The 14,114-nt window shown below is 36.6% G+C and overlaps 3 protein-coding genes across 6 annotated transcripts in view; 2 read left to right on the forward strand and 1 right to left on the reverse strand.

Annotated features, from left to right (window-relative positions):
• Nucleotides 1-14,114, forward strand: part of MTMR7 (myotubularin related protein 7) — a 130,910-nt gene that overhangs the window by 110,946 nt on the left and 5,850 nt on the right. For both annotated transcript variants that reach the window (XM_042241247.2, XM_060407051.1), the window contains exon 14: nucleotides 12,388-12,465. In XM_042241247.2, coding sequence (XP_042097181.1) covers nucleotides 12,388-12,456 — 69 coding nt within the window. In that variant the 3' untranslated portion in view covers nucleotides 12,457-12,465. The remainder of the gene's footprint in view (nucleotides 1-12,387; nucleotides 12,466-14,114) is intronic.
• Nucleotides 1-14,114, reverse strand: part of VPS37A (VPS37A subunit of ESCRT-I) — a 38,146-nt gene that overhangs the window by 7,087 nt on the left and 16,945 nt on the right. For all 3 annotated transcript variants that reach the window (XM_004021731.6, XM_060407053.1, XM_060407052.1), the window contains exons 4-9: nucleotides 13,536-13,636; nucleotides 5,517-5,742; nucleotides 4,186-4,256; nucleotides 2,222-2,349; nucleotides 2,084-2,142; nucleotides 1,936-2,004 (exon numbers count right to left, since the gene is read on the reverse strand). In XM_004021731.6, coding sequence (XP_004021780.1) covers nucleotides 1,936-2,004; nucleotides 2,084-2,142; nucleotides 2,222-2,349; nucleotides 4,186-4,256; nucleotides 5,517-5,742; nucleotides 13,536-13,636 — 654 coding nt within the window. The remainder of the gene's footprint in view (nucleotides 1-1,935; nucleotides 2,005-2,083; nucleotides 2,143-2,221; nucleotides 2,350-4,185; nucleotides 4,257-5,516; nucleotides 5,743-13,535; nucleotides 13,637-14,114) is intronic.
• LOC121818033 (U6 snRNA-associated Sm-like protein LSm5) lies at nucleotides 1,352-1,775 on the forward strand. The gene has a single exon (XM_042241253.2). The coding sequence runs from the start codon at nucleotides 1,468-1,470 to the stop codon at nucleotides 1,651-1,653; it is 186 nt and encodes a 61-aa protein (XP_042097187.1). The 5' UTR covers nucleotides 1,352-1,467; the 3' UTR covers nucleotides 1,654-1,775.

The following is a 14,114-nucleotide window of genomic DNA, read 5'->3' on the forward strand; positions in this document are numbered from 1 at the left end:
CCACGTGCCTCAGTTTCCTCATCTGTAAAATGGAAAAATAGTAACAATACCTACCCTCATAAGTTTTTGTGTGGAATGATGGGCAACATATGCAATGAGCTTAGTGCAATGCAAAAGATGTAACAATTGCACGGTGTCAGCAACTGGTTGGATCAAGTAATCTTAAAAATCTCTCATATTACCCTCTGATTCCAGTGCTCCTTAAGGCAATGAAATTATACTCCAGGACAAAGGTCTAGAGTACTATATGCCTTTTAATAGCCAACCAGGAACATAACAACCAAAGATACATCAATAAACAAAGATAAATCTTCCTTTGCAAAAACTGAGATAGGCCAGAATGTCCCAAAGACTTTAGTACAAATGGAGGAAGACCACATGGGAAAGAAAGCAAGGAGACAGTACAGAAGACATAGAGAATGAACTTAGTTACTAGGCAGGAAGGATGAGGGAAAGCAATAGGTAGGAAGTTTGAGATCAACATGTATACACTGCTGTATTTAAAATGGCTAACCAACAAGGATCTGCTGTATAGCACATGGAAAACTCTGCTCAATGTTACACGGCAGCATGGATGGGAGAGGAGTTTTCGGGGAGAATGGATATATGTGTACGTACAGCTGAGTCCCTTTGCTGTTCACCTGAAACTATCACAACATTGTTAATCGGCTATACCCCAATACAAAATAAAAAGTTAAAAAGAACGATCATATTATATGAAATCTTATATAAATTTATATTCTCTTTACCATTTTTTTTTTTTGCTGTTGTTTTATTTCTAGTTTATGTTTTACTACATTGGCTTCACTTCCTAGAATTCCTGATTTTAAAGGAAACAGAATATCGTTAGTTATGATGTGGGTTGTTGATATATATGAAGATTATGTCCTACTTAATTTTTAAAATGATTTCCAAGGGTTAATTTTATAAAAAGCTTTCATTTTTCACATTAACTGGATTTCTAGTATAAAGTTATTATTTGTGGTGAATTATACTTTATACTTTCCATGTGTTATATTTTCTAATTTGCCAACTTCTTGTTTAAGATAGCTGTATACAGGCTTGCCAGTGAGTCTAAAATTAAATTTTTTCTTTTTAACTTTTATTAGAAGAGTTAAATTGGCTTTATAATAACTCTCCCAGAACAGTTATTTATGGGGCTTTTTATATTTTTCTGTTTTGGAACCAAATGCTCTTGCATGAGCACAAATGACTGATAATGGCTCATAAAACTGAGAGCTGTTCATCTGGATAACTCAAGGCTGTTTATCATGCCTTATAAACTCGAATGCCTAATAAATGCTTTCTGATAATAATACATTTAAGAATGTGGCTCATGCATATTAAGAGTAAAACTTCTAGTCCACTTTCGGATTAGCCATGGCAGCTGACTCTACCACTAACCCATTGTAGCTGCTTCCTCTAGAGCTTGTGGACAAGTGGATAGGATGAAGAATTCATACTGAGATGAAGAGTGATGAGACTGTTAGCATATTTCTGGGATTTGGTGACTTTGTCAATATGGTACTGGAAGATGTCACTGAATTTGAAATCATACTAGAAGGAAGAAGAATTACTAAATTAGATCAAGTTTTGCTAAATGGAAATAATATACCAATGCTGGTTCCTGGAGGACAAGGACCTGAAATATGAATGATTTCCTTGACTTATGCTAGATTTTGTTTTATCTTATAATGACAACAACAAAAAATTTTTTTAGCCTTTTAATGTTTGTATTCTGTGAAGTTTACCATTAAAGGAAAATGCTTTGACAATGCATTGTAAATGCCCATTCTTGTAAGTTAATCCAGATTATATTGGGAAAAGAACAGTTTGTTCGTTGAAGACAAAAATAAACATGTTTTTGTTAATTGTCAAAAAAAAAGAAAAGAATAAAAATTCTTATGGTAAAAGAAAACAGCTCAACAATCTTACCTCACTAAGTTCATGCTGCCTTTGCATCTTCTTTTCAAAAGCTGATTTCATTTGCGTAAGTAATTCATACTAAAAGAGAAAATTAAAATGCTGTTTCATTCTACTTTAAAATTATATGGACTTCTTAAAAATGATAACTAACTCGTACCTTATCTAAAACAGTTTGCCTTTTGGCTTCCAAGCTGGGTTCCAAAAGGAGATTCTTTCCTGTAAGATAAATTCTAGCTTATTTCTAGATAAAGATCACATTTTTCTTGGGAAATTTAAAAAGTAAAGAAAGACATACTTGCTAGTTCCTCAATACTTTTTACTAAGTCATCCTTGTCAGTAATAATTTGTTTTAGTTGAGGCAAAGTCACAAACTGCTCTAGCAATACATCCTCTTGCTCATTCATATCTGTAAGCTGTGACACACTAGAAACACAATAGAAGAAAAGACGGTAATGAATATGAGTTATCTAGTTTTTCTCCATGACAATAAATATCCAGTTTTCCAGCTTTATTCAGCTGACAGAGTTCTACATAATCTTTGACGTGTATTTTTATATATACACAGAAGGCGGCAAACTGTAACCTTAAAAGCAAATAAAACACCAAACACAATGGAACAAAAAGTAGTCTAAACACAGTATCAAGATAATTTAGCTAATAGGCATGTGGCTGCCACAATAAATGATATAGGTGTGTGTTTATGTACATGTATTCATAAAAATGTTTTTACAAAACAATGGTGGAAGGGTAATCCCAAAACAAAAATCAATATCCAGAGTGTAAGAGGGAATTGGAAGGATGGGGTATGGAGCAAGCTAAAGCTTTTGAGTGTCTTTCAGTTTTGACTAGAGATGCACACAAAAGCATTATATAATTAAAAAATAAAATTAAACAAGGAAAAAAAAGTATCTGAAATTCAAAGCAAGAGGAAATAAATGAACCTGTTTATTTTCCTAAGTTATATTGTCATCCAAAAACAGTTTCATTAAAAAGCCTTTAAAAAATAGTATTTGGCTGTACATCTCTGATGAAATACATTCTAAAGACAAATGAATTGTAAAAAACCAAAAGAAATAAAAACTTGTTCTGCTTTCAATACTGTTATTGATATTGTTATCTTATTGGAATTATTATTTTGAAAAAGAATAAGTTCCCTTCAGAAAAATGGTTGACTTTAGGTCAGGGAAAAATACTGTTCATGATGAACCCATGGCATCTTTGTTTTGCCAAAGTTCCCTACTGACTAAAGATGGAACTGTTTAAAAAAAAAAAAAAAAAAAAAAAAAACACAAAGAAAAAAAGATAGTAATGGACTGAAACACTTCAAATATTTTTAAAAGTTTTATGAGTTTAATTCTGACCTATACCCATACTTCCTGAAAAAAGCTGAAGGAAGGTTAGCAAAGAGGTTCACCTTTTCGTATTGACATTTTCATAATAATTTTCTTGAAAAATGAAGAAAGGAAAGAGAATCCTTTATAACATGGCAACAATAATAATACCTATTTTCTGGGGTGGCTGCAAGCATAACACTGCATGCAACTGCTTTATAACATGTATGTAGTATTTGTAAACTTCATTGATTAACATTATTAGCACAAAATAATAAGTCACTATTTTGTAAAATGACTGCAAAACACTGGGTCAAACAAAGTTAAACTTTTTTTAACTATAGGATTTCTCATGAGTATTTGGCTGTATATCCATGGAATATATACTAAAGACAAGAACAACTACAAACATTTTAAATAGCATTCAGTAGCCTCATTGATAACAGCCTCACAGCTACTGTAAACCTTCAACAGTGGTATAAAGAATGCAACTTCACAAGCCTGAGTTGGCCACAAAACATTTTTTTCATGGAGCCTCTTAGGGAAACAGTGTCTCATGAAAAATGATACCTTAACCTTGAATATTCAACTTTTCTGCCATAAATCTGAATAAAATATGTCTTTGTAAAAACACTTTTCTATTACTTTATGAGAACTTTAATGTATTCAGAAATAGTTTTCACAGGAAGGTAAGCCACACAAGAGAAAGGACATCGTTATCCTGGTAACTATTATAGCATTCCCAGCATCTAGAGAAATTCCTGGATACAGACTAGAAAGTCAGTAAATATGAACTGCAAGACACACAACAGATTCATAAAACTTTCCACTTCCCACTAAGATATAGGAACAGTGAAGACATGAAAATGATACGTGCATTTACGAATTAAATAGACAAACACCAATGTTACTGTCCAAGTTTTCTTACCTTAGTTCTGAGAGTTCTGGAAATGTATCAGGAATATCGGGCATCTTGTAACCAAAACCATTTTGGCTTATCTAAAGAGAGATTGAAATAGTGCTAAGTTTTAGCCATCTTTTTGACTATTCCTATCTGGTTATAAAAGTAACTTTTAATGTACTGCATCCAATAACTATTTTCATTATTACACATCCTCTTGGCACGCCACACTGTCCTTACCCTCCCATTCTTTTTTCACTCCATCTTTCTCAGTGTATCTTTATATATATAGGGTTGCTGGCTCTTTTTTTTTTTGGTTTGATGAGGAAGAATCATGTGACTACCTGTGGTTATAAAATAAATCTCCAATTGTGAGATATCTGTGACAAATGTGGAGAATTATATGCATGTTTCATTGACGTATATAAGTATGTCTGTCTCAAGCAAAAGGCACTACGTTTAGAAAAATTACTAACTTGGCAAAAAGTCTCAAGTTACCTACATAACTTCTATAAGACAGTAGGGAAGATAAGGAATAGAGTATATATTGTCTGAATATATGGGTCACATTTTAGAACCAAGGACCCATGAAAAGTTCTCTTTTACTAAGGGTTAAAAATAAAGGCCTTTAAATCCCCTTAATATGTTTAATGCATGGTTTCTCCCTCAGTAATGTCTCTTGTGGCAGCAGTTAATTAAAGAACACAGTTTTTTAAATCAATGAGACACTGGTTTAAATGTTCTTAGTACCCTAGGGCAGACCTTCCATAAGCTGATACGTGCTTCTCCTACATAATCCTTCTTGTGTCTTTGCCTGCGTTCTGTATGAAACCTGAGGGTTCTGTAACAGGCGGCTTCACAAATGTGCCATCTGGTTTATGCTTCCACATCTTTGTCAGAGCTGTTGCCTCTTAGAATTACCTTACATGACAACACCTTATCCTGGCAAATTCATTACCATCTATCAAAATGTGGCCTCAAGCGTGAGTTCATTCATTCATCTGCCTCTTATTTTAAATGAGCACCTACTGTATGTATCAGGCATGCTTTGAGGCACCAAGGGTAAAGTGGTATAAAAAAAAGAATCTCATCTTATATAAAGGTTATCTTTCTAGCTCTACATCGGTCCCTGGGAGCACTGACTATTCCCTCAACTGTGTCTTCATAGTAACTTTAGACTAACATTTCTACTTACAGTTATTTATTTGATGGTTCCCTCTTTGACATTATTCCTTAAGTTGAAAATGTGATTAATTTTTTTTATCTTTTGTGCCATAGTGGTTGGCACAAGGAGGAATATGATGTTTGCTGACTGAGTATTTCAAGGGTATAAAATACAGATATCTGAAGATACCAACCGGTGTTGAAGTGTCTGTTGTGGGAACAGGCAATGGCAGATTTGAAAGGACACCAAATGAAGGAGCAGCAGGTTTGGTGGTCGTATAACTTGTTGTTGAAGAAGAAACAGTGTCAGCAACAGATAAAGAGCTCATAGTCCTGTTAGCTTCTTGTGGGGGATACGGAGGAAGAAATGGGAAACCCTGAGAAGCATAAGGAGGCATCCCACCTGGGTTACTGTACAGGCTAAAGAGAAAGAGAGGAAAAACATGCAATTAGATTTTAGGAGTAAATCTGTAAAATTATTCCTTAATTGTTCTAAATAACAATTGTTATGCAGTATAGATGGAATTTGTTTATGGCAGGTGCCACTAGTTTTTATAATTATATAAGTAAATTGATATCATGTAAATTGAAAAAATAAGAACACCCCTTAAAAAGAATATTTTGATTTCTTTCCATGAAAAAGAAATATGTTTTAGAAAACATAAGTTCAGCTGGTCACAGTTGAAGTGAATAGAAAGGCCACATTTGAGTTTTGAGCATTCTACTGGCATCAATGAATATTTTCAGAGAAGAAATGGAGAACACTTAATCCAGGAAACTTGTTCAAATAGCAGTTGTTTAGTAGCTTTCACTATATTTGGCAAAATGCTGACTGAAGTCCAGACCGCTTTTCTAGAAAATTTCAAAGAAAAATTAATTGTATAGATGAATTGCTAAAAATGCTTAACTCTAAAAAAGATGCATAAACACCTCAGATAGGCTGGGACCTTGAACCTGAGACCTTTTATTGGATGAGTGCCTGCACCTGGACAAAGGTCTCCTTGAGCAATAGAATACAAAGAAACTTTAAGGGACTAACAACAACCAAATGCATGGCAGTCAGGGTAATTATGAATAATATTACAAAATATGTCATGTCACAAAAAGGCCACAAACCAACAGCCACTTCTGAGGTACCTGGGGCAAAAGCAGGGTACTATGCATGATCCCTGTACACAGCAACACCATGAGGTAGGCAGGCCAGCTGGGCCACTCCTTCTGCCCAACCACAAGCCGCCCCCATCTTCACTTCATGTGAGAAACCAGCCTGCTCTCCTTGGAGAGCAAGCAAGGGTACCCAGTTTCTTGAGTTCACTCCCTCGTGCTGCAGCACAAGTTCCAGGAAAGCCTTGCCTGAAATTTTTTTAAAAGATGTATGTAAAAATCATGCATATATATTAGAAAAAGTGGCACAGCAGTATGTACTCAAGATAAAATCAGAAAATATATTTTTGCAAGATGATAAACACAGGGTTCTGATTCAAATGGTGACATAGGAAGATCCTGGATTCACCTTGCACAGAAACTTAATCGACAGCTATATATGGAACAATTTCCTCTGGGAAAAAAACCCCAAAGTATCTGAGCAAATCAGGTTAACAAGAAAAAGATATCTAGGCTGGTAGGAGAGGTTGAGACACAATCTCACCATAAACCCGACTCTCAGGAAGAGGAACAACAACCTGGAGAAAACTCAAAACCCAGAGCTTTTCCCTGGAGGGTTAAGGTTTGAGTTTGAACCTGAGAGACAAACACCCAAAACATCTAGCTCTGCAGACAAAAGAGCGCACATCCCAGAAAGTCACAAGGCACGGCAAACTAAGAACAGCTCTCAGAGGGCTCAGAGGCGCAGACTTCCTGGCTCAGGGCCCAGGGCATTAGAGAACCCCACTTACTGTGACAGAGGCTCATCTGCCCATCTTCAAGCATCATGTGTGGGGGGCGGGGGGGCAGGCATCTAACTTAACAACATCTAGGCTAATCCCTATACAGTCTGAGGTCGGGATTGGTCACCAGGAAGACCAAGTAACAGAAAGTTGCAACTTTCAGCTCCACCCATTGATCTCAGGGAAGAGGGAGGCTGCTGATTAAGCTCTATAAAATCTCTTGAACAGGAAGACTCGACAAGCGCCCTGCTCATGAATGCATCCATAGTCTATGGGGACAAAAGCTGCTGTGCTCAGGGCTCTCCTAGACTGTGCCCTGCCCTAGGCACCTCTTCATCTGGCTATTCATCTGTATCCTTTATAACCAACCACTAAACATATGTAAAATTATTTTTGAAGTTTCATGAGCCATTTAAATTAATCAAAATGGGGAATCCATGGGAACCTCTGATTTATAACCAGTTAGTGAGAAGCACAGGAACCATCTACGGATTTTCCACTGATATGTGAAATGGAGCAGTCTGTGAGACTAAGTCCCTCATCTGTGGATCTGACCCCATCTCCAGGTGGACAGCATTAGAACTGAGTTCAGTTTGTAGGGAACACGGTGTTTGCTGAGAACTGGAGAATTACTTGGTGGTGTTGGGGAAAAATACATATCAGAGTATTGAAGTGTTCCAAAATATATCTAGCTTAAACAATTTTTTAAATGGGAGTGCTACTGTTTTTAACATAATTTAATGTCATATTTAATGACATAAGTTAGCAAAAATTGGAATTGTTTGGAAAAAAAATTTGTCACAAATGTTAAAATTATAATGCTGAAGTTTATACAGAAAAATAAATAAGAATATAAAGAAAAGAACCTGATAAAAGAGGGTAAAGAGAGTTTAACCCTGGCATAAAGCAAAACACAATAGAAAACCTTAATTTTAAAAAACTTTTTTTTAAAGGAAAACACTGGCAATGCATAGGAAGATCAATGGAACTGAATACAAAAACCAGAAAATTCCCAAGCATATATATCAATTCAGTTTAGTTCAGTCCCTCAGTCACATCTGACTCTTTGCGACCCCATGAATCGCAGCACACCAGGCCTCCCTGTCCATCACCAACTCCCAGAGTTCACTCAAACTAACGTCCATCGAGTCAGTGATGCCATCCAGCCATCTCATCCTCTTTCGTCCCCTTCTCCTCCTGCCCCCAATCCCTCCCAGCATCAAAGTCTTTTCCAATGAGTCAACTCTTCGCATGAGGTGGCCAAAGTACTGGAGTTTCAGCTTTAGCATCATTTCTTCCAAAGAACACCCAGGGCTGATCTCCCTTAGAATGGACTGGTTGGATCTCCCTGCAGTCCAAGGGACTCGCAAGAGTCTTCTCCAACACCACACTTCAAAAGCATCAATTCTTCGGTGCTCAGCCTTCTTCACAGTCCAACTCTCACATCCATACATACCATACACGACCACTGGAAAAACCATAGCCTTGACTAAATGGACCTTTGTTGGCAAAGGAATGTCTCTGCTTTTGAATATGCTATCTAGGTTGGTCATAACTTTCCTTCCAAGGAGTAAGCGTCTTTTAATTTCGTGGCTGCAATCACCATCTGCAGTGATTTTGGAGCCCCCAAAAATAAAGTCTGACACTGTTTCCACTGTTTTCTCATCTATTTCCCATGAAGTGATGAGACCAGATGCCATGATCTTCGTTTCTGAATGTTGAGCTTTAAGCCAACTTTTTCACTCTCCTCTTTCACTTTCATCAAGAGGCTCTTTAGTTTCTCTTCACTTTCTGCCATAAGGGTGGTGTCATCTGCATATCTGAGGTTATTGATATTTCTCCCGGCAATCTGGATTCCAGCTTGTGCTTCTTCCAGACCAGCGTTTCTCATGATGTACTCTGCATAGAAGTTAAATAAGCAGGGTGACAGTATACAACCTTGATGTACTCCTTTTCCTACATGGAAGCAGTCTGTTGTTCCATGTCCAGTTCTAACTGTTGCTTCTTGAACTGCACATAGGTTTCTCAAGAGGCAAGTCAGGTGGTCTGGTATTCCCATCTCTGTAAGTATTTTACACAGTTTATTGTGATCCACACATTCAAAGGCTTTGACATAGTCAATAAAGCAGAAATAAGATGTTTTTCTGGAACTCTCTTGCTTTTTCCATGATCCAGCAGATGTTGGCAATTTGATCTCCGGTTCCTCTGCCTTTTCTAAAACCAGCTTGAACATCAGGAAGTTCATGGTTCATATATTGCTGAAGTCTGGCTTGGAGAATTTTGAGCATTTACTTTACTAGCATGTGAGATGAGTGCAATTGTGCGGTAGTTTGAGCATTCTTTGGCATTGCCTTTCTTTGGGATTGGAATGAAAACTGACCTTTTCCAGTCCTGTGGCCACTGCTGAGTTTTCCAAATTTGCTGGCATATTGAATACAGCAATTTCACAGCATCATCTTTCGGGATTGGAAATAGCTCAACTGCAATTCCATCACCTCCACTAGCTTTGTTCATAGTGATGCCTTCTAAGGCCCACTTGACTTCACATTCCAGGATGTCTGGCTCTAGGTGAGTGATCACACCATTGTGATTATCTGGGTCATGAAGATCTTTTTTGCACAGTTCTTCTGTGTATTCTTGCCACCTCTTCTTAGTATCTTCTGCTTCTGTTAGGTCCATATCATTTCTGTCCTTTATTGAGCCCATCTTTGCATGAAATGTTCCCTTGGTATCTCTATAATTTTCTTGAAGAGATCTCTAGTCTTTCCCATTCTGTTGTTTTCCTCTATTTCTTTGCACTGATCGCTAAGGAAGGCTTTCTTATCACTTCTTGCTATTCTTTGGAACTCTGCATTCAGATGCTTATATCTTTCCTTTTCTCCTTTGCTTTTCACTTCTCTTCTTATCACAGCTATTTTGCTTTTTTTTGCATTTCTGCATGGCTGCAGTCCATGGAGTCGCACAAGTTGGACACGAGTGAAGTGACTTAGCATTTATGCATGCATTGGAGAAGGAAATGGCAACCCACTCCAAGATTCTTGCCTGGAGAATCCCAGGATGGGGGAGCCTGGTTGGCTGCTGTCTATGGGGTCGCACAGAGTCGGACATGACTGAAGTGACTTAGCAGCAGCAGCAGCACAGGAGTAGAAACTGGTACAACTTACTCCTTAGGGCAATTCTGCCTTATTGGTCAAACTTACAAATATGTATACCACTTTGACAATGTATCCAACAAAATACTTACAGCTGGGTAAAATGTTTTTAATGTTATTCATTGCATCACTGAAGGCAAAAGGGTGGGCCTTTTATGCAAGATTGGAAACAACAAAAATTCCATTAATAGGAGTCTTAAGTTATGTTGTGTCCATAAAACAAGTACTTTGTGGCTATAAAGAAGAATGAGGAAGTGCTTTATGTACCAATATGGAAAGCTCTCTGAACCATACCACTGCTGCTGCTGCTAAGTCGCTTCAGTCGTGTCCGACTCTGTGCGACCCCATACCACTAGTGAGATGAAAATTTTAAAAAAAGGCAAGGGAATAGTATGCTATCATTTGTGTAAAAAAAAGGAGGGAATAAAATACTGCATGTACATATTTCTTTGTATATACATAAAATATCTCAGGAGTTCTATACATATGCACTCAAACAACCATCTTTGGAGACCAATGAGAAGAGAAAGTGAATTGCAAGAGAAAAAGAATTGCAAGGGAACTTTTTACCACACACCCCTTTATATTTTTAAAATTTTAAGCCAAGTGAATCTATGATTGAAAAAAATAAGTTAAAATAGTTTTCTAATAAGCTTGTTTATTTCAAAGTATGGCTCATCTTAATCTTAGAGCTTTACTTTTATCTAAAGTATATTAATAACGTGTGTAAATATAAAATGTTATTTAGAAAGAATATGATCAACATGAGAATATTTCTACTTGAAATAGATCTTTGAAATAAAGTCTTAATAATTCTGAACAAAACTATATTATAGATACAACCTATAATATAATCTAAGAAATGTAGCAAACTTGCTTTTTAAACAATGTGTACTGAGTCACAGAACTTATTTGATATGGGACCAAATAGACTTTTTGGCTTATGTTTTCAAATAAGGTGAATGAGATATATTTAGCCCTATCCTGGAAGAAAATAGTAAATTCAGTTTTTAGATAAAGAATATCAGAGAAGCTTCTGACTCTAGGACAAAGACACAGGAGTGCAAAGTGATGGCTAAGTTTGATATACCTAATGAATGGGATAATCTAGCCCAAGCTGATTTCCAGGCAGTGTTAAAATACGACCTGATTTTTGAACAAGATAAAGTAAATTAAGTAAAAGAACTGGGCAATTAAGGCAAGAGATATTACAGGACGAGGAAACAGAGACTGTCAGAAGTTGCAGCATTATGCAATTTAAGAATATTGAACACAAAAAGTTACAAGGGATCAGAAATCGAAATGGCACTGGACACCTTACGAATAGAGGAATGCTTTCAAAATTCTCAGTGGAGAAAAACCAAATAAAACAAACAAACAGAAAGAAATTAAAACAAACAAAAAACAAAAAGAAAAAAAAAAGAAAAATATTAAAAAGAAAAAAACCCAAAAACTCAGTGGAAACCACTTCAACACAGAATTTGAACTCTACCAACTATGAACTGTGAGGGTATATTAAAGATATTTGCAGGTTAAAGAGAAGAAATCTCAAAATTATTCTTCCCAGCATATGATAGCATACTGTACTTTCAAAAATTGTCACAGCACTACTTCTGGTCCCATGTGCTCTTCCAGGGGGGTTTCCCAGATGACTCAGTGGTAAAGAATCTGCCTGAAAGGGTAGGAGACATGGCTTCAATCCCTGGGTCCAGAATATGCCCTGGAGGAGGAAATGGCAACCCACTCCAATATTCTTGCCTGGAGAATCCCATAGACAGAGGAGCCTGGCACACTACAGTCCATGGGGGTCACAAAGAACTGGGCACGAATGAGTGACTAAGCATGCACACATGCTCTTCTAGAACCTTACCACTCCACCATTAAGAGGAAAAGCCTATTTGCTTCCCCTTGAATCGGATCAGGACTCCGTGACTGCCTCAACAAACTGAATGAAGCAGAAGTGACACTGAGTGACTTCAGCAGCTAGGCCAGAGAAGGTGAATATGACTTTCTCATAACTCTTTCAGGATGTTCACCCCAGAAGCCAGCCACGGTGGTGTGAGGAAGCCCAGGCTGCATCCAGGTATTCCAACTGACCTCCCCAGGTAAGAGCTTCTGACAAGAGCTTGCTGATGGTGAGTAGAACAGAGAAGAGCTCTCTGATGAACCCTTCCTGAATTGAAGAATAATGAGCAAATAAATGTGTTTACTGTTTTAAGCCATGCCAGTTGATGTCAAAGGTGGAGCACAAACAAGCTCTATTAGTACCTAACCAAACTGCAGATTCACAAGGAAAATAAATGCTGTCATTATTTCAACCACAAGTTTTAGGATACACTGTTACTCATCCTTAGGAACTTGAACACACCTTTACTTAGGAAGCCACAGCGAGTAAGTAAAGCAAGAAAACAGGAAATAGCCCAAGAAAGAAAAACACACAGGATGCATGAAAAGGAGAATCCTATACAGGAAGGTGGAAGGGGAAATCCCAGGATGGCAGGTGGACAGCAGCTGCACAGTAATTCAGAATGGAGGGGAAATGGAGCAATGTATGCAAGGAAAAAATACTGGAACCTCAAGATTACCTGACAGGCTTGAGGATGTGAAAAAATTATTTGAATGATATTTTTCAGAGCTGCTGAAAAGAGGTGGGAAATTAAAAAGATCAAAGAATACAAAACGAATGGAAAACTGAAGTAATTATTAACTCCAGAGAAAAGCAAAAAGTTATACCATAACAGAAATATAATCATTATAAAGTACTTGGCTCAGCAGGAGGGAATATTCTGAGAGTCAATGTAATGAAAATACCAAACACAAACTTAAGTAAAAATCATAATTTCACAGAGGATGAGGGAAAAGAAAGGTATGTGAAAAATAACTAAAACCTTCATCAGTCATGATAGGAAGTCAGTAGACAGTATCTAAAATCAAAGAATCAACAGACAGCAGTATCTTTATATTATTCAGAAAGATGAAGATAAATATTAGAGAAGCAGCTAAAAAATAAAATCTAGTTACCTCTGAAAAGTATGAATGTATCTGTGTGTGAAAGCGAGGATGCGGAAAGCAGACTGCCTTTTAACCTTATTTGAATTTTTAAGCTATGCTTTGATTACTCAACTCAAAAGTAAATAAATGTATATGCAAACTCTTTCGTTACAAACATACTTACTATGGGAATGCTGTTGAAGCAGGAGCTAAAACTGGAGGATTCTTCCAAAACTCATCCAACAGACTCTGAATAATTTTCCCAAGATCTGAATGCATTGTAAACTAAAAGTAACAGTAATACACAGTGATCAAAATCATTTTTGAAAAAAGATTATATAGTCTCATTAAGATACTTAAACTGTAAAACTTAACCTTAAATCCACTTTTGTAAGTCAAAAATTAAATGAAAGGCAAAGGATATTATGTCAGCTGAACATCCACAACTTACTATAGAAGCAATACCATAAATGAGGTTAAAATTTTATTTAGTTAATAATGGAGCTGAAATATTTCCACACTTTACTACTGATAGTAATCTGAAGGTTCAAAGGTAATTTCTAAGTACACTGAAGTTATAGTCCTTCATGTTAGTGAGTCATATACATATCCTAAAAAAGGTAAGGCAAATTTGAATTTTATCCCTTCCTAACTACTATAAAAGATCTACTCTGAACCCAAGTTTTAACATCAACAGGTCCTCACCATTGAAAATCAAAAACCCTTCAAATCAGGATTATCTATTAAGTATAGTGAACATTTT

Source organism: Ovis aries, chromosome 26, assembly GCF_016772045.2.
Source record: "Ovis aries strain OAR_USU_Benz2616 breed Rambouillet chromosome 26, ARS-UI_Ramb_v3.0, whole genome shotgun sequence".
NCBI classification, from domain to species: domain Eukaryota; kingdom Metazoa; phylum Chordata; class Mammalia; order Artiodactyla; family Bovidae; genus Ovis; species Ovis aries.

What these genes read in the sequence shown, in the direction of transcription:
- LOC121818033 (XM_042241253.2), top strand. Translation starts at nt 1,468, where the DNA reads ATGAAGAGTGATGAGACTGTTAGCATATTTCTGGGATTTGGTGACTTT.